The sequence below is a fragment of the Anas acuta genome, chromosome 15 (assembly GCF_963932015.1).
Source record: "Anas acuta chromosome 15, bAnaAcu1.1, whole genome shotgun sequence".
Taxonomy (NCBI): domain Eukaryota; kingdom Metazoa; phylum Chordata; class Aves; order Anseriformes; family Anatidae; genus Anas; species Anas acuta.
This window is the reverse complement of record NC_088993.1, coordinates 10,577,111-10,599,576: the sequence shown is the minus strand read 5'-3', so window position 1 is coordinate 10,599,576 and position 22,466 is coordinate 10,577,111. Positions and strand designations below refer to the sequence as shown.

General features: G+C 39.7%; 2 protein-coding genes across 3 annotated transcripts; one reads left to right on the top strand and one right to left on the bottom strand.

Moving 5' to 3' along the window:
• Positions 1–441: 441 nt before the first annotated feature.
• UQCRC2 (ubiquinol-cytochrome c reductase core protein 2) lies at positions 442–10,856 on the bottom strand. The gene is made up of 14 exons (XM_068699708.1): positions 10,722–10,856; positions 9,224–9,316; positions 8,966–9,115; positions 8,023–8,087; positions 7,108–7,164; positions 6,636–6,760; positions 6,025–6,122; positions 5,548–5,605; positions 5,289–5,384; positions 4,119–4,318; positions 3,760–3,840; positions 3,131–3,207; positions 1,501–1,654; positions 442–683 (listed from the first exon to the last, which is right to left on the bottom strand). Exons 1-14 carry the CDS (start codon positions 10,755–10,757, stop codon positions 600–602), a joined length of 1,374 nt encoding a protein of 457 aa, XP_068555809.1. The 5' UTR covers positions 10,758–10,856; the 3' UTR covers positions 442–599.
• On the top strand, positions 10,785–22,466 carry CRYM (crystallin mu). Of its 2 annotated transcripts, none has more exons than XM_068699711.1 (8): positions 10,785–11,071; positions 11,832–11,982; positions 13,032–13,094; positions 15,455–15,556; positions 16,087–16,270; positions 18,410–18,531; positions 19,387–19,471; positions 20,140–22,466. In XM_068699711.1, exons 1-8 carry the CDS (start codon positions 10,785–10,787, stop codon positions 20,202–20,204), a joined length of 1,059 nt encoding a protein of 352 aa, XP_068555812.1. In that variant the 3' UTR covers positions 20,205–22,466. The 2 variants fall into 2 exon arrangements, with proteins under 2 accessions (XP_068555812.1, XP_068555813.1); XM_068699712.1 differs by lacking the exon at positions 10,785–11,071 and adding an exon at positions 11,078–11,584.

Sequence of the window (22,466 nt, the reverse complement as noted above, 5' to 3'; positions counted from 1 at the left end):
TATGATAGCTATACAAATCTGTTTTAGCAGTGCCCTCCCACCTCTCAAAGGTGTCTGTCAATACTAGTTGTGGACACAACACTACAAAACACTGCTACCTCTGCAACTCTATTCATCTGGAACTAGTAATCTCTAAGAAGCTATAATATAGTTATTTTTGAAAATAAGTTTCTTCATTTATGCAACACAAGGGTGGTACAGGCACAAAGTTCTGCAAGAGCTTTTCCTGTTCCTATACAAGAATACGTAGACAACCAGTAATGATTACAAGGTTCATCTGGATCAGGATCACAAGGATCATTTTTGACATACATATTTTTTACATCAACTAAAAGTTACCTTATTTTCTCACAGCAGTTTTAGCTTCAACATATAGGGCCAGACTTGCCAGCATTTTAGATACCACTTTCAGTGAAAAAAAAAAATAAAATCAACACAATGTATGAACTCAGCACTTTATTTGACGAGTGCAAGCCCACAATTACACCAGGTTAATTTCCTGAAAGAACTGAATTCATAAATAACAATGTAGTAATTTCTTTAGAACACAGGTGATTTATAGTTCAGGTCCATCATGAAACTGTATCCCAGCTTTGTTTTTACAACTCATCAAGAAAAGGAGTATTTCCCAAATCACCACTAGCTGCCATGGATTTCTTGCCACTGACAAACTTCTTTGCAGCCTGAAAACACATCAGAAAAATTGATGTAAGGATATATTCACTACAACAGAGTTTCTTGCCACTCACAGCCTCAACATCAAGTCATTAAAAAAAATAAGTGACTCCATGACCTACTATAGTAGGTCATTGAGTCTACAATTTTCCTTTGGCTGTCTAAGCTTACTTGCTCGTAATTCAGCTCCTCATTAAAGGGGAATGAGGGAATGACAGCTAGCTATAAAAGGCATAAAATCTTTGGAAGTGGATATTCCCAGAATTCTACTTACACCACCACAAGATACAGTGGTTCTGTCCTTATTACTAAAGCTATTGCTAGTTACTACTGCAACACAAGGAAGTGATGACTAGAAAAATAAGTTTTGTCTTCGAACGTCTCTCTGATGGATTTTTGGTTGGAATTTGCTTCAAGTATAAACTACATTGCTATTCTGAATTACCTTGCTGCTGTATCAGCTTATCACTGAAAGCCTAGTTGTTTTATTAAGTCCACCACGTATTCTAGGCTCAGGAATCCTAGAAGTCTTGACACAGATCTGCCCACGCTGAAACTCATAGCAAGTTTTCCTTTAATACTGGTTGGCAGTTTGGTACTCTCAGCTACACTGGCTTTATATAAATAAATATATAGTCTTTTAAATTTAATTAAAGGGCCTTCTGTTAATAAAGGCCTCAAAAGATAGACAACTGGTATATGTAAGCTAATTGCTTACAAGAAAAGATGTGTGTGTTTTATAAACAAACACAAATGAACACCACTTTTGTATTAAAATCTTAGACAGTGATTAAGAAACACCTGTAAATGCTGACACATACTTACATTCACAACGTCAGCAGTGGATACTGAGTCAATTTTTTGAGCAACAACAGATGGTGATGTGTGTGTGCCAGAAACCAATGACTCGGAGCCAATTTCATTCAGCAAACCTTCTGCAGATTCCACTGACATCAAATAGGCAGCTTTCAGCTGATTTCTGCCAAACAAAGCATTAAGCAAGTGAGCACATAGGTTCTGTTATTACCACCCCTTGCAAGTGCAATGAGTTTTTAGCATTTTAACTTTTCAAGACTTTGATAGATTTTCCTAACCATAGAAACCTTCCATGCTTGAAAAAGGCACCACAAATCGTCAAAGCATGAAATTAACAGGGTAATGGAATACCACCTGCCTTGGAATGATCAGCCACCCCACGCAATCAGGAGATCTCTAGCTCAAAATTTGTTTCTGTTTGAAGTAACTAATAAAAGTACTTCACCAATTAGACAAAACCTATTAAGTTAAAAAATCAGGTTTGAAATTGATGCCTGCATCTTATCAAGAACTGATGTGTGTAAAGCAATTTTCTGGTAAAGCAGCAGTGATTGTAAATGTTCCTTGTAGAATAGTTCAATTTTCTGGGAAAAGACACCAGATTCATACTGTGATTTTTTTTCCTGGTATAGACAGTCTTACTGCTACTCAAGAAAATCTTAATTAAAAGAAGGTTAGTGGCAGAAAATAGTTTATTTCAATAGAATAGGACTAGGTACCTTGCTATTTTTGACTGAATTGCAATATTCTACAAACATCACTGACCTTGAGAATTTTTTTGTCACTCATGTAAAACAAGTGTAAAACAGAATGCGTACCATTTAGCTACAAGTGACTATGGCACAACCAGTCATGTCTAGTTTATGTATTCTGTAATCAAGATTTACATGGAGTCCTATAAGCACTTCACATACACAGCAGACAGCATTTTTGTTTTTCTACTTGAGTGAATCTGTACCATATTGTATTGTACTATTACAGCTTTAGAGGCTCAGTGCAGTTTAAACTCTGAGTAGCATTAAACACCACCTCACTAAATGTGCATGCCCTCTATAAATCAGGAACTCCAGAACTCTGCTATTACTACACCACTGACAGCAATTTTCTCCTTCTCAAAGGTTCCTAAGGGAAAAATATATTTAGAGCACTTGGATGTAATATCACTAATTCAGTGCTTTACATTTGCAAATCCTCATTACTGCTATTCTTAGAAGATTCAGAAGGGCGTAGTTGCTTAATATGACTGTTTCAGGAGTTACTGCAGTGTGACTGTACAGGGAATTACCTAAATAATGCATTTTAGAATTCCAATTTAAATGCCTTAGTACAAGGGAGTATGATTAAAACAACATCATCTGTTGATGCTTGCAAATTCCTTACACTGAAACAGTTAGTTGAAAATATTAACGTTTATTGAACAAGTTTTTATGAGGAAATACTGCTAGCAGAGAATCAGTGTAGCTTCAGGTGAAATAAAGTCTATTGATAGTGCTTCAATTTTAACACAGAAAAGGAAGCATTTCACAATAGAAATTGTTACAGCACTATACAAGCCCTGCTGTACAGAATAGTCCAAGTGCTTGATAAGTGGCTGCACGTTAAGAAACCTCTCCATCACATTAGATGGTTCTTTACTCACTTTGCCTTTGTGACATCTTCATCTGTGACACCGCCTTGAGCAATTGCCTTCATCTGGTTCAAAGCAGCTTTAATGACCTGAGAAATTTAATCACTTAAGAATTCTTCCAGCATTAAATTTAAACATGTTATTCCTATTATCTGACATTTAGAAAGACTTCAGGGAAAAGCAGCTGATAGTAGTAGGATTGTTAGCTCAGCCTCAATATTGAACAGCTTTAGAACAAAACTAAAAACACCCATAAATGCCAAAACGTGATTAAAAAAGAGCTGTGTGGATCTGAATTGCAACACCATGTTAATTTGTATGGCCTCACCATTTTTCAGAGTGTTTAGTTCTGTCAGCTTAATGAGCTGGCATGCTCATCACAATCTACTTAGGTTTAAAAATTTCAAGTCCTACAATCAGCAATCCATGGTACTTTACTAGCTCTAGTTCATATTACACATTTGTACTTTTGAGAAAGTAAGTCTCATTGCCAGCCTACAGAAATGTTGTAACCAAACACGCAGCACTGTCATACAAGAAGGCAGATCAATTGTATTTAAGAAAAATCAGTCTCTGCCTCAAGCCAAAGCACTATTTTGTCAGTTAGGTTGTTAATACTTAAATTCTAATTGGCAACTCACCTGCCCAGCATCTTGAGCCTGGGATATGGTATAAAACCCGAATAGACCAGAATCAGAGTAATTAACATTAAATGCGGAAGCCTGAAAAACAAACATCATCATCTATTGTTTCAAGTAGCAGAACAACTCAGTATTGAGCATAGGAAAATTACTATAAGGATCCAAAATACTGGAATTCAGGAAGCTAGACTCCACCTGTGCAAAGGAAAGATCACATTGGAATGCATTCTCTGAAATATTTCACCTTATGCAAGAATTAATAATAATAACTAATGAAGACTCTAGATGGAAATAGTAACCTCTCAAAGGATAGTATGCATTTTGCTTAAAACATGAGTGTAGTGACTTTCTGAACTTACATCAAATGGCTGAGTAGTTGCTTTAGCAACACTCTGGTACAGTTTGCTGGTAACATTGCTTCCCCTCTTGATAAGGGGTCCAGCACCCAAAACATGCTGAAGGACACTGAATGCATTTGCTTCCTCACTTCCAACAGCAGCTCCTTCTATTACAACAGCAGCATGGACAAGGCTATCACCATTCTGTTCTCTGATTTCTCCTAAAAATACAGTAACAGAATAAAAGATTATGCAGCATTCAGTTAAAAACTGCTACACATTCAGAGGTATGGAAAGGAAACACTTCTGCCCGGGGTTATTTTTGTGATGGAGAAGTCAGGTTGTGAAGTTACTGCATATGTAGTCAGAAAAGACAGAAAGAAGCTGTTAGTAAGCTGTAGGTCATCATGTAGCTTCCTAATCATTAAACCCCCTTACAACCCTAAGATGCTGTTCTTAACACTTATTAAAACAAACATATTCCTTTGAAAAAAGCATTTAATGAAATCCCCTGCATTCAAAAAAAAAAAGTCTTGCAAGCATAAAACCAAGTACATTACTACACCTAATTTGAGCCTGATCCTAAAAGTGTAAAATGATAAAACTGAGTCTCCAGATAACAAATATATAAAAGTACTGTACCCTCTGTTCATAAGAGTATTCTGTTTTTACAGAAACTGAAGTTATTTCATTCAAACCTCAAAACTTTATATTTTTCCATTTGTCTACTGAGTGATCCGATACCCCAACTAAAGACCAGTGAATAGCAGTAGGACAAGATACTGCTCTGAAAGAGCTAAGCCTTGCTTTGTCTCTTATGAAACACTTAACACAATCTCCAACTGATTCTAGACATTCTTAAACTACTCTCTACCTTTCCCAATTTTTAAGGGAATCTTCCCAGATATGCCAAGAAAAAAATATATGCCAGCCTGTTTTTCCACTTCACAGAACAAATGATCATGCAGGTAAAGCTTTATTGAAGACACTGTTTCTGTTTTATCCCAGGACCTTCCATGGTGGGGAGAAAGAAAATCCTCTGTTTATCTAGGTGGGAGATACCACTCAATTGTTATTTTCCATGCAGAACGCTTAGCACATCTATATAGTTTTCATCTGTAACTTTAAATAATACTACATTTATAATAACACCCCCAAATCATTCAGAACAGGTACAGAAAACTTACTTACCCCCTCGGTAGACAGCCTTTACGCTAGAAGTACCAGCTCCACTTCGGATATTTAGAAACTGCTCTGCAACTTGCTTTAAGGTAGAATGCTTTACACCTGCAATGCAATAGTTTATTCCAAGTAATGTCACTGTTACGTAACTGGTATAAGTTTTTCAGTAATATAAGTGTTATCATAACAATCTTCTTCTCCAGAGAACTCTGATTTCTATAGTAGTTTCCCCTTACGAATTGCAGTGTCCATTAAAGAACATACATACCTATTCCCACAAGAGCCATTCTTGCACTTGTGAAATTGTTCTGCACAAAATGGTGAAGCTGCAACAGTAAAGTCACATTTTAAGGTATTTGGCATAAAGAACAAAAATGAAAAGCAAGTTCCTGACATTCAGACCTTATACTTCCTAAAGCAACTAACTCCAATGCTTCCAAAAAGAACTGTCTGTAGAACATCATTTTACATGCTTTCCAGTGACAGCCACAAAACCCTTTTACACAACACACATTTCATTGACAGCCTTACTATCAACAGAAAGCCGCTGATGTTAACAACCTTTCTACATGTGAATATGAGTTCTAAACTCAATACTAAAAGCATCAAGGCTACAGATTAGTTTAACACCAGACTAATATGATAATAAATACTTACTATATATTTGAAAAATTAATTTTCTCTGTCAAGTATCAACTATCCTTACTAAGGAAACTAAGATAGACTTATAACACAAGAATCCTACCTGCTCAGATGTAATTTTTCCAATTCTGTAATCTGGACAATATAAGGGGTTTGCCAGAGCAGTCTTGTAAGCTGCAGCATGCAAGTTTTCCAGCACTCCTAAGAGGAACAAAGTTTATGACTAACATAATAGCTACTTTTAATGAACATTATGAATGAATCTAAATGTTACACCAGTGACTGAGCTATGGTCCACTTCCACACTAAAGACATTCATCCACAAGATCTGCAATAGCAGGACTGTAATAAGCTAAAACTCAGTATTGGACAAGTCCTTAAGCAACAGTCTGCAGACTTCCACCTTTTAAAAACACTAAACACTTGTAAATGCTCAATGCTTTTTGAGCCTCATCGGCAAGCTGCAGATACAGTTTTTTGTTTGTTCGTTTTTCTTTTGGGATGGAGAGTAGTAAAAAACAGTAACATTGTTATATATGAGCTGGAAAAAAACATGGATTTGCTAAGAAATTCCATAGCAACAGAAAGACAATACCTATCAACAGGGAAAGGGTGAAAAATGGAATAACCAGGTGACTAAGCAAAGTTTTCCAAAGTTTGTCATTTTGAAGATACTCCCATGAAGCCAATACATTGATCAGAAAATACACCTACCAACTTGAGGATTCTGAAATGCAATTGCTTTGTCAACTTTTAATTGTGGCTGAAGATCAGATACTTCCCATCGTCTGAACTCTGGAGCTGTGGTGACATTTAGAAGGTACTCCATTACTGTATCACTAGAGAAAAAAGTTACAAAGGGATTAAACACAACAGAAGTAGCATGTATTTCTTTCCTAGTTGAAAGCAACTCAAACCAACCAATAAGAAGCACATTAACAGAGTATGTCACTAAAGCCAGAGTAGTTATTAGCACAGCTGTATGACAGATGAGAATTCTAATTCAGTTCTGCCGCATTCATATGCTTGTGAGAGAAAAACAGGAGCTAAATATTAATGCAGTAATTTACTGATTTATTACCACAACATTAAAACTAGATTAACACCTACCCTTTAAAATGGTAAGTCTTTGCTTTACTACAGAGCAATTACAATTATTTGGTTTACAGTTTATCTGTATACCTACATATAGTCACGCAGGCATTCAACAGAGTAAGTCATTTTCTCTCTCGTTGAGTACACGCTAAATGAGAAAAAATACAAAAGCTATTTCAGCAGAGAGCATACGAATACTTTGACTTCTACACATATTCCCCTATTGTCTGAAGCTTTCAGCAAGGTATTGACTAGAATACAAGTTAAGGTTAACTCTGTTCCAGATGAATGTTTAAAGGAATGGTAATAGGAGCATTTTGATACACACAGTCCTATAGGAGAAATAGATATACCTAAAACCCATGTCTTAGGTATTCAGGTAATAGCAAGTATATTCAGGTTATAACAAGTACCTTGTGACTATCCAAATATAGGATACCATCATCATTTGCCTCAACATATTTTTTTGCTTAACAAAAAGGGTAAAGCTTAGAGTTATCTAAATCTGTGTTTAATCAAATTCTACATAAAATAATCTTACTGGTTAATTTCCAAGAAACAATGCAAGAAAGCAGGTACAGCTAGATCCCTCTTTTCTCTCTTAGGTTTTGTTTTCTAGGCTTTAAACTCCCAAGTCCCAAAATCTAGCAACTGCTTGAATTGTTCCCAGAACTGCAGTATGAGTGTTATCTATTCACAAAAGGGAAAAAAATAATAAAAATATCAGCAGACCTCAGCAAGTTTAATCTTGAAGACTTAAACTGCAGAAAGCACATTAAGCTTTCTGTACAAATCATAAAACTATTATTTAAAATGCAAATTATGTGTGCACTCTTGAACCTTAGTGAAAGGAGAAGTACAAAAGTCATTTCTTGTCAATGTGCACCATTCCCACGCTGACCTTATCCACCTACATATTTTAATGCTTATTGTTTTAAGTTTCCCTTTGTCATGTAGCTTGTTTTTATCTTACCAAAATAGATTAGGTTTATGTGATGTTACAAACCTTAGGCTACCCCCAACAGCTTCAATGCCACGAGTTATCCTGAAGCAAGATGCTCCTTTAGTAGTCTATTAAAAAAGAAATGGGAAAAAAAAAATTAAAATTATAGCTATTTTAAGAACAAATTTGCCAGAGGTGGTTCAGCACTCAGGCAGATGTGAAACAGTACCTGTTTATTCATTTATACAGAAAACATTATATACGTAAGAAAAGCCAACTTACTGCATCCTTGCTATCATTTCTATCATCTGCTCTGATTTTCTAATGCAATTGCTCACATAGTTGCTCCCCAGTCCCATTCCATGAGAATAATCCTATTAAATGTTTGAAATTTGGATTTTTAACTTAAATAACCTTAACACAACCAGGACAACAGATGCCTACACATACTGTTAGGCTACAAGCTGTCTGGGGAAAGTGACTTCTGGCAGTCATTAGGAAGGAGGTAATAAGCAGCTGGGACATTATTTTTTTTTCTGCCTGAAACTGAAGTAGATTGAGAACACATTTCACAGCAGTCACCAGTGCTGAGTAACTCTGTCACAATCTGACTGGTGTGCAAGCATCTGCAGCTACAGCCAGATAACAACTGAAAAAAGCATAGAACAACTATGATAAAAAGCATAGAACAACTAAGATAATTCAGACATCTGAATTATCTTTTATTGCAGCTTAAGTTACATGCAAATTTTATTATAGTTGAATTGTGTACATAATTTAAGACACTATGAAAAAGTACAGAGCCAAATAAATAACATTGTCATCCAGGAAGTAATGGCATTTTTCTTGCATTTAAGCCCAGTAACGAACTATCAATGTACATTGTTTTCTGCGCTGTATGATCACGTATGCTACATGTTACCATATCACCTCTTTTTGAAGTCATACATGTAAGCTTCCCACCATTTCATCCATTGCCAAAAATAGTAAGAGAATAAAAATTTACCAAAGTAGATGCAAGCCGAAGTAAGTGAGCAGTTCCCAAGTTACCAGTGGTTTCATATCTGCTGCCCGCTTTAATGAACACACCAATTCTTGAAGCTGGAGAAAAGTTTTCCAGAGATGCAATAACTAAGCCATTTGGTAATTTTGTGATCTGCATTAAAATAAAATTTGGTTTACCGATCCATTAGAAATACTGTCACAGGTCTTCTCTGACTGACTTATAAATAAAAAGATAAAAAATACCAGTATTCATACTGACCTCCAGATCCTCAGACTCTGGAGATAATTTCACTCGTTCAGCAGTTGCTGATGATGCAACTTTAGGAGCTACTTTAAGTGAGTACAGTCTCTTCTAGAGGACGAAGCATAAAAGAAAGGATTTTTCTGAGTTAGTTCATCACGTTACATTGCATACTGAAGAAGCAAATTAATTTAAAGTTGAAATGCAACAAACAACTTCAAGTCCCACAGTAAAAACAGTGATTTCCTGTTAAGTCCTCCAGTCATTTTTACATCACTGTTGAAATCTGTACAGTGATTTATAAAAGGTTTTTGGAAGTTCAACGAGTAGTACTTAGGAAAGCTTATTTTTCTTTTTGTTGTCCCATAGCATGAATCTCTGTTGACATTATATTGTCTGTAGAACTACTGCATAGGAATTAACTGAACAAATAGCTAAGTAAACCCCATGAACACAGGATAACTTCATAGATAACTTTACGTGGTACAGGCAGTTCAACTCAGAGTCAGAATATCAACCTACCTACACTGATTACTGAGCACAAATAGGACACAGATGCAAGTCCCCAAACTGCAGAGCAATAATTAGAAGTAGGCCTTCAAATTGAACCGCTTTCCCCTTCAGTAGGTGGCAACTGAAGTGACATTAATGTTAATTTCAAATCTTAAATGCTATTCCCTTCCACATTTTTTTCCTCTGTGAAATAAGCATATTTATTGCTCTTCTCAAATCAAAAGAGAAAAGTCTCACCCCCTTACATCTCAAAGTAAAAAACTGAGTGACAGGCACACCACTGCAGTCAGCAGTAGGGACAGCAATGCTGGTACTGCCCTTACTTCACCACAGGCACCATTTAACATATTGCAAGTCCAGAAAAAATTCCTTTCTCCCCTCACCACAAATTCGTTAAGATATCTAATCTTAATCTCTAAGCCTTCTTATTTATTAACTAGTAGCGTATGCCTAAAATTGACTTCAAAGCATTCTGACACAGAAGCTATCCGCCATCCCCTCAGGGATTTCCAGCAGGCAGCTCCCCCAGGACGTGCCCCGGCCTCACCAGGACGTTTTCCAGCACCACCCCGCCGCCAGGCCCCGCTCGCCAAGGGCATCACCTTGGCAAAAGCGCCCCTAGCGAGCCGCACCGCCGGGAGGCCGCTCGCCCCCCCTCCCTGCCGAACCGAGCCCCGGGGGAGCCCCGGGAGAAGCCCCTGGCCCAGCAGGAGCTGCTCTGAGGCCCCCCTGGGCCGTGCCCGCGGCCTGCCTGACCTTGAGCCGCCCCCTCCCGCTCCCGCTCCGCCGCTCGCCCTCCCCCGACCCCATCCTCCTGCCCCTGCCCCTGCCCCGCAGCCCCACAGCTCTGCCCGCTCCACCCGCCCAGAGCCCACCGACGGGGCCCGGCCGGGCTCATCACTCTGAGGCCGGCCTTCAGCAGCCCCCAGGACCCTGACAACCGCCCTGGCATCCTCCTCCGCCTGCCCGCCGCCACACAGCGCACCCCTCAGCCCTCGCTCACCGACAGAGCCGGCGCGACCCCCGCAAAGCCCCTCATCCTGCCGCGCCCGCTGAGGAGAACAAGATGGCTGCCCCGGGGGAAGACTCTGCCTTCCCGGCACGCCCTGCGCCGCCGCGACTTTCTAGCGAGCCGAGAGCGACAACTCTACTGCTCGCGGTTAAAAGTCCTCCTCAGGCGGGGGCGGCTGCGCGCATGCGCGGGGTGCGTCTGCCCGGCCTGTGCGTGCCGTATCTGCCCGGCCTGCGCGGGGCGCTATGGGACGCGCCGCCATCTTGGGGCTGGGGGGGCTCTGGGCGCGCCGCCATTTTGTGGCTGTGGGGGCCCGAGGCGAGCCATGGCGCGGCTCTTCGGTAGTGTTCGCAGCCGCCCCGTCTCTTGGCAGTGTCTGAGTGGGGCTGGCGGCCGTTCTCGGGGTTCTGGAGCTCCCTTAAGCCCCAGCGGGGCCGTTTTACCGCCCGCTGTTTCTATGTGTGGGGTGCGGGGCGCCTCAGCAGCGGGCGAGGACTACGGGAGGCGCGACCGGGCCCGGGGGGCTGAGGGAGGGGGAGGCCGGGCCCGCGGGGCGGTGCTGCTGAGGGGCGGGGGGTGGTGGCAGTGGCAGCCGCCGGGTACTTAGCGGCGGTCGTGGGGGGCAGAGCCCGGTGCTTCAGCCCCGTGTCTCTGCCTGGTGCTTCGGCCCCACCGCTCGCCATGAGCTCGGCTCCGCCCGTCTTCATCGGCAGCGAGGAGGTGGAGAAGTACCTGCACCGCGCCAGCCTCCTGCTGCCGGCGCTGGAGGCCGCCCTGGGCAACTTCTCGGCCGGAGCAGCCGGGGGCGTCGTGCAGCCGGTGCGCGCCGTGGTGCCGGTGCGGCCTCACGGCGGGTGAGGAGAGCGGGACGGCTTCCCCGGGCTGCCAGGGGAGTGGGCCGGGCAGGGGGTGATGCTTCCCGTGGCCGCTGTCAGAGGGAGGAGGTCGGGTCCGCCGCGGGGAAGGAGAGGGATGGGTGAAATCAAAGCGTCGGGGGAAGGTGGTGGTACCCAGTTGTTGATTAACTTCCCCGTAAGCGCTTGATGTTAACCGTTTCCGTGACTCTGATGCTGAAATTGAGTAAGTAATCCTCTTTGAAAGGTACCTGGGAGTTATGCCTGCTTACAGCGCTGCAGACGATGCTCTGACAACCAAGCTGGTGACTTTTTATGAGCACAAGAAAGATTCTTCTGTTCCCTCTCACCAAGCAACTGTCCTCTTGTTTGACCCAACCAACGGCTCTTTAAAAGCTGTGAGTTGAGTGCAACACTTCTGCATCCTCCTCTGTGAATGTTCTGCCAGCTCTCCCTTTTCATTTGTAGACATTGAACTTCACTGGTGTAAACTGGTGTAAGTTTGTCATTATTAAAATGTGTTTGTGCCTAATTGGAATTTGGCTGGAGGTCTTATATCTTTCATGCGTGTTAAACAGTACTCTGTGTCCTTTTGTCAGCTGTTTACTGTAATTTGTGATTTGAAGGGAGTCTGTTGGCTCTCAGGGTGACTAGAAGAGAGAGATGATCTGGAAATGTTTACCTTGAATTTTGAAGGAAAAAGGCTTGCTTATTGAAGAATCTTGCACCATCTTAAGCCTAAATCTAAAGAGAAATGCAATTGGTATCAAAGGGAATAGTATTCATGGTCTTTTTTTTTTTAATTAATAATTTTTAAGAATGTTGGCCATTTTAATTACACTGTTGTAATGGTGATTATTAAAGGACAAAAACTGGTCATGAAAAGTATAATAGCTTTTCATTCTACACTGTATTGAAAAAACATCCTTTGCCTTAAAGCCCCAAAAATCATTTATACACAGCAGTTAATACACTTTGAGACTGGAATGTCCTCCCATGCATGATACACGCACAAGGAGTTCCATGGTTCTCTGTCACCCTTCTGTTACAGGATAAAACAGTGCAGCTCAAGAATTACTGCCAGCTTGAGCTGGTCCCTGATTGTACCAGAGTGCAGAGTATTGCAGTTGTATTAGACCCTATGCTGGAAACCAAGGAAGTGAAGTGCACCTGCATGTGGGTTAGGAGCAGCTCAGATTTGACCATTTTTCACTCGATTTGTGCTGGTGGAAGGGCATGAAAGAACTGGAATAAGCAGACGATCTACCCACTCTGTACATGGGCTTCATGTGCTTTGTGGTTGCTGTAGTACTAATTACTGACCTTTATATTTTTGTCTATGCCCTTAATATAACTTAATGCATATAATTCATGACTTGGTGAAAATATTGGGCCTTTATACATGTTTTCACTGTTTGTTTCAGTCTCATCTTGTTTTTTTTAAAAGGTTCTAGATGGCAGTGTTATTACAGCAAAACGAACTGCAGCAGTTTCTGCAATAGCTACCAAGGTATGTCTTCTATTTCCTAAATCAGAGCGGACTCAGTTTGTGGTGTTATCACCACCATATATATATATATATATATATATATATATATATATATATATATATATATACGTAAACACACACACATATATACACACATTTATTTATATATATCAAGTAACTAGAGAGAGTGACGTGTCTTTCACTGCGTGTCAGTTTACTTCAAGTTAGAAATAATGTACATACCTTCAGGGAAAACTTAAAGCACAATTTTCTGGTTTAATTGTGAGTTGTGTTTGGCTTTAAAATTTTGTATGTGATGGCACGAGGAATCTGTGCTGTGTTTTTGTGCTTCATTCTGCATTCTTCAGGGAGTTTGTTTTGGTTTCCTCTGATTTTTTTGTTTCTTCTGTGCTTGTCTTAACATGCTTCTTATGGCATTGGGTGATAAAGCTGCGGTAACGTATTCAGTTTTGTTTAGATGTGTATTTTCTGCTATGAGGCCAGTACAGGTGAGTTTCATTGGACCTGGAGAAAGAAGAAAAAGGTGTATTTCCAGGGGGGTAGTGTGGGTCCTCTTAAGACAGATGATGTCTATAATAGTTGGTAGACTTGTCCAGAGGTATCTGTTGGTCAATTTCTCTGTCACTGTAAGATGTCCAGATGACTAGCCCTGACTACAACCATAAACTTCAGTGTCTGAAAGACAGGTGATGTAAATCTTAGTGTATGTTGCTTTACATTGTTTCTGTTGGAAATTGTTGCTGTCAAATTCTTTTTTAAAACAATATTTGGCTGTGCCCCTAGCACTGGATAGAGAGCAAGTCACCTTCCATTGTATAGCAGTGTTTTAGTGTTCACCTCAAAGAACGAGGCAGTAAGAAGAGGGCCAGAGCTGAAAGGTACTTTTGTTTTTCACCTGTCAGCTTTACATCAGACCGAAGGCTGACCTCACCACCTTGTTAGTGGCTGTCTTCATGCCAGCCTAAATCTATCCATGGCAATAGAACTAAACTGACATAAAATTGGAGTGAAGAACCTGTCCCCAAGAGCTTCCCAAGGGACAGAACAATTTACAATGGATTCCTCAAACATTAGGTTAGAGGACCTCATTCATTTCATCTATTCTCTACTTAGATGGTTCTGACAGTTTTTACACAGTCAGGGCTCTGCTGGCCTCAAAGGAGTTTGGCTGCTAAAGGGACTTCACGATCAGACCCTTCATTATTGTCTGCTGTTTTGGGAATTATTCAGGAGTGTTTGAGTTTAGCTCATAGTTGTCATCTTGTCCCCTTTATGGCATTCACTTTTTAAAGACCCAGTGCTTTTATGCAAGGAACCTTTGAAATAAGTGCTTCTGTGTCTTTGAAAGAAACATTAAAAAGAGTTCTTGCTACTGAAAAATGTGATCAATGAGATTTTTTTCAATTTTTCTTACAGCAGAATAAGTGTTGAGAGCCTACACAGTTCAAAAGCTTTTTATACAGAAGTGAGTGGCCACATCAAATGCATAAACAAGACACAAGGATAGCTTAGGGCTGGACTCCAGCAGCCCTCTCTTCTCCCTTGCCAAGTAGTGGTGAATCACAGGCAAGAACTAAACCAGAAAACCAAAAACAGCCATAAGTCTGCATTTCAATATTGTTTTTCACATTGCTGTTTTTGCAGTACATGGTGCATAGATACAGTTTTTAAGAAAATTCCTTTCTCAGACTTGTAAATCAGGAGTTTCACCATCTGCTGTGTCTAGATCTAGAGATCACTGTGTTTCGGGATACAGAATAAATACATGTAGCAGTACAGGGTATCTGGGGAAATACGTATAAGGAAAAATGTTGAAAGGGCCCACTGCTTTCACAACTTCAAATGTGGACGTGGGCAGTGTAGGAGAAAAGACAAAAAACAAGGTGTGAGAGGAACCTGAGCGTAATGCTTGTTTTCAGCCAGTACAGAACATCAACACTACAGTTTTACACTTGATTAATCCCATAGATATGATACATTATACTGATAGTAGTGTGTGCTAAGGCCCCAGAATCTACGTTAGACTTAACATCCAACGGCGTGAACTGAATTTCGGACTTAACAAACCTAAACAATTAAAATCCAGAATCAAGCCAAAGGATACTTTGGTGCTATTGACGCTAGCTTTTGCATTACTGTATGTATCTGTGTGCATATAGATATATAGATATATAGATAGTGGTTATTGAATATTGATTTCTATTACTAGGAATTTAATACTAGCTTTTGCATAAAACCATTTTTTGTTGTTTAAGTGGATTAAGATTACTGCTTTCTTTTTGTACTATATTGATACCTATTTCTTATCTGTTAATATATTGTCTTACCTATGCTTTTTTTGTATGTTTGATACCGCTCAGTTGTTAATGCCGGCTTTTGCAGAAGTGCTGTGCATTTTGGGAGCTGGTGTTCAAGCATATAGCCATTATGAAATCTTCATGGAGCTGTTTACATTTAAAGAGGTAATGGACACAACTGGGCACATTCATTTTTGTCTGTGATATTTCAGGAGCATATTTTATAAATAAAATGTGCTACAGACAAAGTTTCACTTCAGAGATTAATGGTGTTTTTGATCCTGTTTACGCAGAACACAATAATACTCTGAACACCTGTAAAATTTCTTGCTCAAATGTTGGTCCAAGTGTGTTGGAAACAAAGTCATGTTTCAGATGGTGTTTTTTTCCCTGAGAAAATCCTACTATGTATGCCATGTTTGGGTGAGCTTTCTGTGACTTTCCATTAAATGCATTTATTGGAAATCCTTGTGTTTTATAAATACGTTTTGACAAGGAGCTGTTACTCTGGCATTGCAAAAAAGCCAATTCAAATGTAGCTGCCCACCCACGGAATTTTCTCACTTATATGGTGGCAACGTTAAAGGGGAAAAAAAAGTTTAGGATTGATGTGACTGAAAACTGAAACAAAGTCTATTCTGTTTCAACAAGGAGAAAATCTCCAGGCTGATCTGTTTTTCCTTTCTTCCTTGAAGGTCAGGATATGGAATCGCACAAAAGAGAATGCCGTGAAGTTTGCTAACTCAGTTAATGGTCCGGTGCATGTCTGCTCTTCTGCTCAGGAGGCAGTTACAGGGGCTGATGTGATTATAACAGTCACCATGGCAACAACACCAATTTTATTTGGAGAGTGGGTAAAACCAGGTGCCCATATCAATGGTATGCTATGTTCTCATCATTTAAGGACATATTTATTATCATGTTTGTTCACATACATCATTTTTGCTGCTGTGTTATTATTTCATGTTCACTTGCTCTCCATTTAAATAGCCCATACAAAAATGTTATTTCCTAAGTGATTCCTGCTCAATCTGTTGTTTTGCTGGTAGCACTCATCCTTCCTTCATCCACTTTCATAAGCTCCTCTATTTATTCATTTTGGTGCTGATCACATTGATTTTTACTGGAGTTTAAAAAAAAATAATAAATGCAATAACCAAGTAAGAACCTCACAGTTTGACCTCTCATTATAGGGAGGTTTGTTTTTTTTTTTTTTCCTGCCTTTTTGTGATGTTATCACCTTATTGTTCAGAGTTTCTGGATGTGGTCAGATTTGTTTATTTTCTTAATTGTGCGCCTGATTCAGATGACCTTGTGAACTTTCCAAATCGCACGGTAATGAGACAAAAGCGACTTGTCAAAGGGGACCATTTAAAGTAAGTTCCCACATTCTAGCAGCATCCTACCAATTTTTCAAACTCAGTTTAGTCCTTTGTCATTGAATGCTGTCTGTGTTATGTCACGGCATGGTAGTCAGAAGTACAACCAAAATCAATTAAGATCTACAGTCACTGAAGAGACGCATACACAAAAAACCTTTTCCTTTCTTTGTCTGCTTTTTCTTTCTCCATTTAGGCATTCAGGCAACATGGAATCTGTTATTCCGTAACAGTCAGACGCTTCTAGAAAACGTTTGACTACAGTAAAACTTCCATTAACCTATGAAAAGTTTGTAATGATCTTTCTGTACTTAAGACAAATCAAGCAGTTTAACTTCTTTAGTTTCTCTAGCTATGTATAACCTGCTCTTTTTGTACTACTTACAGTGTTACAAGGAGATGATAGAAGCTGTAAGTTTAAAAATCTTGGTTAGTAAAATTCAGCTGTCTACTTGTTCAGGTCTTTGCTGCGAACGACTTTGTTTCTGATCTGTTAAGGATAAATGAGGGATTGTTCAAATCTTATTTGTCTCTATAGAAATGTAACATGAATGCAGTCTGGATCAAACTGAAGGACGATAAAATTCAGGTCATTTGGCAATGATCTCATGAAAGAGGAGGAGGGTGCAAGAGATAATGGACAAAGGGAGATGGTTTTCTTATGCCTCCGCTACCCAGAGTGTCTGGCCAAGGATAATCTTCTGTCAAATATAAAATGTTTTAGAGAAGCTGTGTTAGTTAACTTTGCTTGGGGATGACACAAACAGCCACCATCGTTTAAGTTGGCAGTCACGGAAACTGAGGCCACTGTCTGCAGAAGAGATGTAGTCTGTTTAACCTTAAGATTATCTTCCCTGAGTTGCTTTGCCAAATGTTTGTGGTCTGTTCGAATGGTGCCTTCTGTAAGCAGAAAAGAATAATTATGTCACAGTTAAGTACTGGTGTCATGCTCAGTGCTGCTAACAAAGGCTTGTTTGTTTTGTACTTACACGTACAGTTTCACATCCATACAAGAAACATAGGTGATGAGAAAGGGCTAAGAGTGCTATCTCCCCTTTGCCTTCTTAGCATTACTTGGTAGGAGCAGTTTGACCATTCTACCAAAGAGATGGAAACAGTGCCAGCGAAGAACCTCAGTTCTGTGAGATCTGCTTCACAGAGAGTTGCAGCTTAATGCTTCAGCAGGTTGAAGTGCGATGACTTACTGGTTCCAGTAGTCCAGGGTTTGCTTACGAGGATTACAAGACCTTTGTCAGCAGCAGCATCTATCTGACTAGAGGTCAAGATTGCTGTACATTTTAATGAACGGTAATGCTTTTGGAGGTTTGGACGCAATGTAATCTTTAACTGACACTAATGGAAATTTAAGGAGTCAGCACATTACAGAAGCGGGCCATATATACCTCGGCATTACAGCTGAGGCTAGGTTGAGAGAAATCCCAGCCTTTACCAGTTTTCAGGTGCATCTTTTTTTGTTTGTTTTTTTAAACCAATGAGCATGTCATCAGTGACAATGTGAGACTGTATATTATATTTCCACAGTAATGTCCATTGTTAGTTCACACATGTCTTTTGGACAAAACATGTTTTGAATTCACTTTAAATGCTCTTCCCAAGTTCATTACTTCTATTGTCTCAGCTGTTGGAGCAAGCAGACCAGACTGGCGAGAACTGGATGATGAACTGATGAAGAATTCTGTTCTGTTTGTGGATTCCAGAGAGGCTGCTCTTACTGAATCAGGAGATGTTATATTATCAAAGGTGAGGCTTTTTTAAATGAGGGACTTTCTCTTTGTGGCAGTTGGCTTGTGTTTGAAGTGAGCTAATGTGGATGATGTGCTGCACTGAAATTTTTCAGAGTATCAGATATGGCTACTAATAATTTCCAAGCACAGGCTGAAAGATAAAACAGATTTTGAAAGGGAAATTTTATGTATCTCTGACAGAACCATGTGCATTCATGATTAACCATTACATGGCACCATATGGCGTTAGCATATTTTCAGCATTGGTCTTTGTGTACAAAGTATTGTTTTGAAAGCTGGACATTTCCTGCACCATTTGGTGGTAGTTGCATATTTTCCAAATCTTCTTGTTAAAACCTGTAACTTCTTTCACATAAGATTTCAGTGTGACTGACACAAATCTGGCCCCTAGAGACTGGATGACAGAAGCCAAGCAGGCAGTCATTGATTTGCAGAAATTTGATGGGAAGAGACTATTTTAGGTTTATTGGAGTTTTCTTCTCTTTTAATATTTGTACAGAACAAACATGGTTTCCACTTCTGAGGCTCACTATAAGAGGGTCAGATCAAGTAAGGTATGTGAAGCCCCATCTCTTTTGTTGGATAGGTAACAAGCTATCCACTCTGAAAAGCTTATTTACTGAGGAAACCGACAAATGGTCTTTCTCTGAAAAGCATTCCACTTTTCTGAGATTTCTTTCCAGTTTCTGTATTATTGATATGAATACTGGTCTGCTTTTCAACAGGAAGGAATCAGTTATGGGATAGCAGAACTGGAGGGGTTTCATTTGAAGTCACTCAGGAAAAAAAAAAGTTTTAATGTACATATGGATGTTACATTTCTGTATAAATATGTATTTTTTTTTCACAGGCGGAGATTTTTGCTGAGCTGGGAGAGGTACTGAAAGGTACAAAACCAGCCCTGCCTGAGAAGACAACGGTCTTTAAATCACTAGGTAAGCCCCTCCTGTGTGCAAGCCTGACAGAAGACAATGCCTTGTTATTTATTAGGTCCCCCATGCGTGGGAAAACTGCTGATCATCTTCAAAACTGCAGTGGCAACACGTTCTCCAAAAGGAACTAGACTGTGATTTGTATTTTCCCTTTTTATTGATTTAGCAGGACTGATGTAATGAAAAGAGATAAGAAAACAAGCAAACAATAGGAAAAGTACCTTTTCCGTTTCACAGTTATTCAAAAATGAATGCAACGTTTATTAAGGCAGCCCCAACATGAATGTCCTGTTGTCATGCCTCTGAAGTCTGTCCAACCTACAGATAATGTGACATTGCGCTGTAGTGTTGTGGCTGCTGTTTGGGGAAGGGAACAGGAGTGGTGATGAGTTACCATGTTCTGAGCTGTATGGCATATCTGAAAGGGTCAAACTGTGATGTGAACACTGAATCAGAAAATGAGATTCCTGCAATTACATTAACTTCATATCAGACACACAACAATTACATGGTGACAATAACTTTGAACATAACACTGCAGGTGTTTGGGTTGGGGAGTTAATCCTGTTCCTGTCCAATTAGATAACTTTTTAAGTCTTTCTCTTTCCTTCTGAAGCTATATTATTTAATACAGCTGAAGCACTGTTTGAAGATGACTAATTCTCTTTCAGGGATGGCGGTTGAAGATACAGTAGCAGCAAAATTTGTTTATGATTCCTGGTCAGCTGCTAACTAAAGAGGGAAGTCTACGATGCCAACGAGGCCATAAAATACGAAGAAAATCATTTGCACTTAGTTTCCTTGGATTTTTTGTTAACAAGAAGGGCAGCAATCCTGTCTGAATGCAGCCCTTCTACAGCTTTCAAGAATGAAAAGTAAACTGTCACATGTTTTCCAATGACAAGTGTTAGATACCTTCAGTATTATTAGTAAATGTATCTCATGTAAATGCCAAGTGTTAGATATTTGCATTGACATTAACAGGTATTTATGTATTTTGGTATAATTCTGGAATCAGTGCATTTCCTCCTTAATTATTTCTGTAGTGGGAACCTGGGGGTAGGTTTCATGCTTCTAGAGGGGTAATTCCTACAGGGTAGAAGACAGCTTCAGAGGTTCAGAAGTTCAGAGAACAGAGTTTGACATTTAACTGTGATGGTACTTCAAATACCACTGTGGTTTTGTTACTACATGGGCAGTTACCTAGTCTTCAGTCTCTCCTGGGGACACAGCCCACCCAGGCTCAAGCATGCATCTTCCTTTCCAGCTCAGGCTGGGGTCTAGAAGTCACCATCCTTACTTTCAGCCCCCGACAGCCCTCACTTCCTGCCTGCCCTCAGATACGATTGATTTCCATTTAAGAGCATGCTCCTGAGTGGGACTTTCATATGAAGAATGATGGTTAAAATCTTCCAAATCTTCCCTATGGTTAGATTTGCTTCCATGAAAGACCTGGCTCAGGAAGGCTCAAAGAGTGCAAAATTGGAGCTGCTATTATGTACATTTTAACTGTGAGAAAACTATATGCAGTACCTTTTTTAGTACATTCCTGTTTGGAGTTTTGCAATTTTCTTGTTGCAAGGAGTCATCCAAAATGTGAGCACTAAAAATGTTTTTTGACTTAACTTTTATCTGTATTCTCTTGGGAGATTTTCCTGTTAATCTATTGTGTTTGTAAGTTCTTTTCTAAGTTTCTTGAAGGTTGAAACAATGATGAGTTCAGTGGGATAAACTTAAAGTATACAGGCAAATACTTTCATCTTGGCTGTACCACGCATCATTTGGTAATTGTTCTTTCATGCCAGTGGATATTTGCTGGAGCAGGAATTTCAATGATCCTGTCTTGACAGAGGAGCCCAGGGACGTTCTACAGAAGTTCCAGTTTTGTGCTGTTATGCAACTGCCTTAGGAAAGATTGAGCATCTGAAAAATAGCCATTGCCCTGGAAACAAATTCCTGTCTCAAGCTAGAGTTGTGCCTTGTGAAATTTTATTTCATCTTGCATATTATTTCATGTAGGCTATTCCTTCCTTCTGTAGAAGGATTAGATGACATAGAATAAATGGAGCAAGAGGAAGGCGGTTCAGAAGCAGTTAGTGTTAAAGCCTTTGATGGTGCATAAGTAAGTGTAGAAGATGTTAATGAGTACAGTGCAGGTGTGGCATAAGTAATACTCCAAATTACAAGCTTGGTGTAAATTAGTTGGAAAAGCTAGTAAGTGGCAGAGTTTGTAATGTATACAACTTCAGGATGGAAGGATACCAGACCAGTAAGTGAATGGGGCTAAAGGATGCGTTCACGACGATAAAAATGTAACTCCACTGATCTTGTTTGTATCAGTGGAAACAAGAACAGATATTTCTCTACTACCTTTTACACTTTTTAATTATAGCAAAGTTACCTGTGTATTTTCAGACATGTCTTTTTCTTCATGTCATTTGTGAAGCATTCAGAAATGTGTGTTGGCTGAGCCTGTTACTTCAGTGACGGATAACTCCACTAGCATGAGGCAAATGTGACAGCCTTAGGTGTTCTATCATTCAGGAACTGTATGGACACTTGCACTTACTATTTGTAAGAATATTATCAAAGTTCTGTGCCTGTATGGATCAAAATTTGTAATTTGATATGAGGTGTTGTGTTTGGGAAGCAGACACACGGTTTATATTCACATGTACTCATCTACAGACTATGCACTTTAAAAAGTAGATGGAGCCAGTCCAAAGACCTGAGTCTGAAAACAGTGTTCCCAGCTTTCCTTGGCAATAGGAAGGTCTGGGAGCCTGGCTTCAGCATTTTACTTCTGAATTCTTGAAGAGGATTCAATTCAACTATAATGGAAGTTGCTTGTATGTTGTCTTAGATTTTTGGGGGTGGGGTAAGGGTAAAAAATAGTAGTCTTAATTTCCATGTTTTCTTCTCTTATAGATTAGTGTCTCAAGATTTGTGTAACTTGGATTTATGTTAAAAATAAATAGCTACTGCCATTTGACTTTCA

Excerpts from the sequence above, each read along its gene's own strand:
- UQCRC2 (XM_068699708.1), bottom strand. The coding sequence starts at position 10,757 with ATGAGGGGCTTTGCGGGGGTCGCGCCGGCTCTGTCG. Across the intron at positions 6,761-7,107 it reads GAATGCCTGCGTGACTATAT|TGATACAGTAATGGAGTACC; the intron begins GTAGGTATACAG and ends TTTTTTCTCTAG. Across the intron at positions 684-1,500 it reads CCACTGCTGACGTTGTGAAT|GCTGCAAAGAAGTTTGTCAG; the intron begins GTAAGTATGTGT and ends ATGTGTTTTCAG.
- CRYM (XM_068699711.1), top strand. The coding sequence starts at position 10,785 with ATGGCTGCCCCGGGGGAAGACTCTGCCTTCCCGGCACGCCCTGCGCCG. Across the intron at positions 13,095-15,454 it reads TTTCTGCAATAGCTACCAAG|TTGTTAATGCCGGCTTTTGC; the intron begins GTATGTCTTCTA and ends GATACCGCTCAG. Across the intron at positions 15,557-16,086 it reads AGCTGTTTACATTTAAAGAG|GTCAGGATATGGAATCGCAC; the intron begins GTAATGGACACA and ends TCTTCCTTGAAG.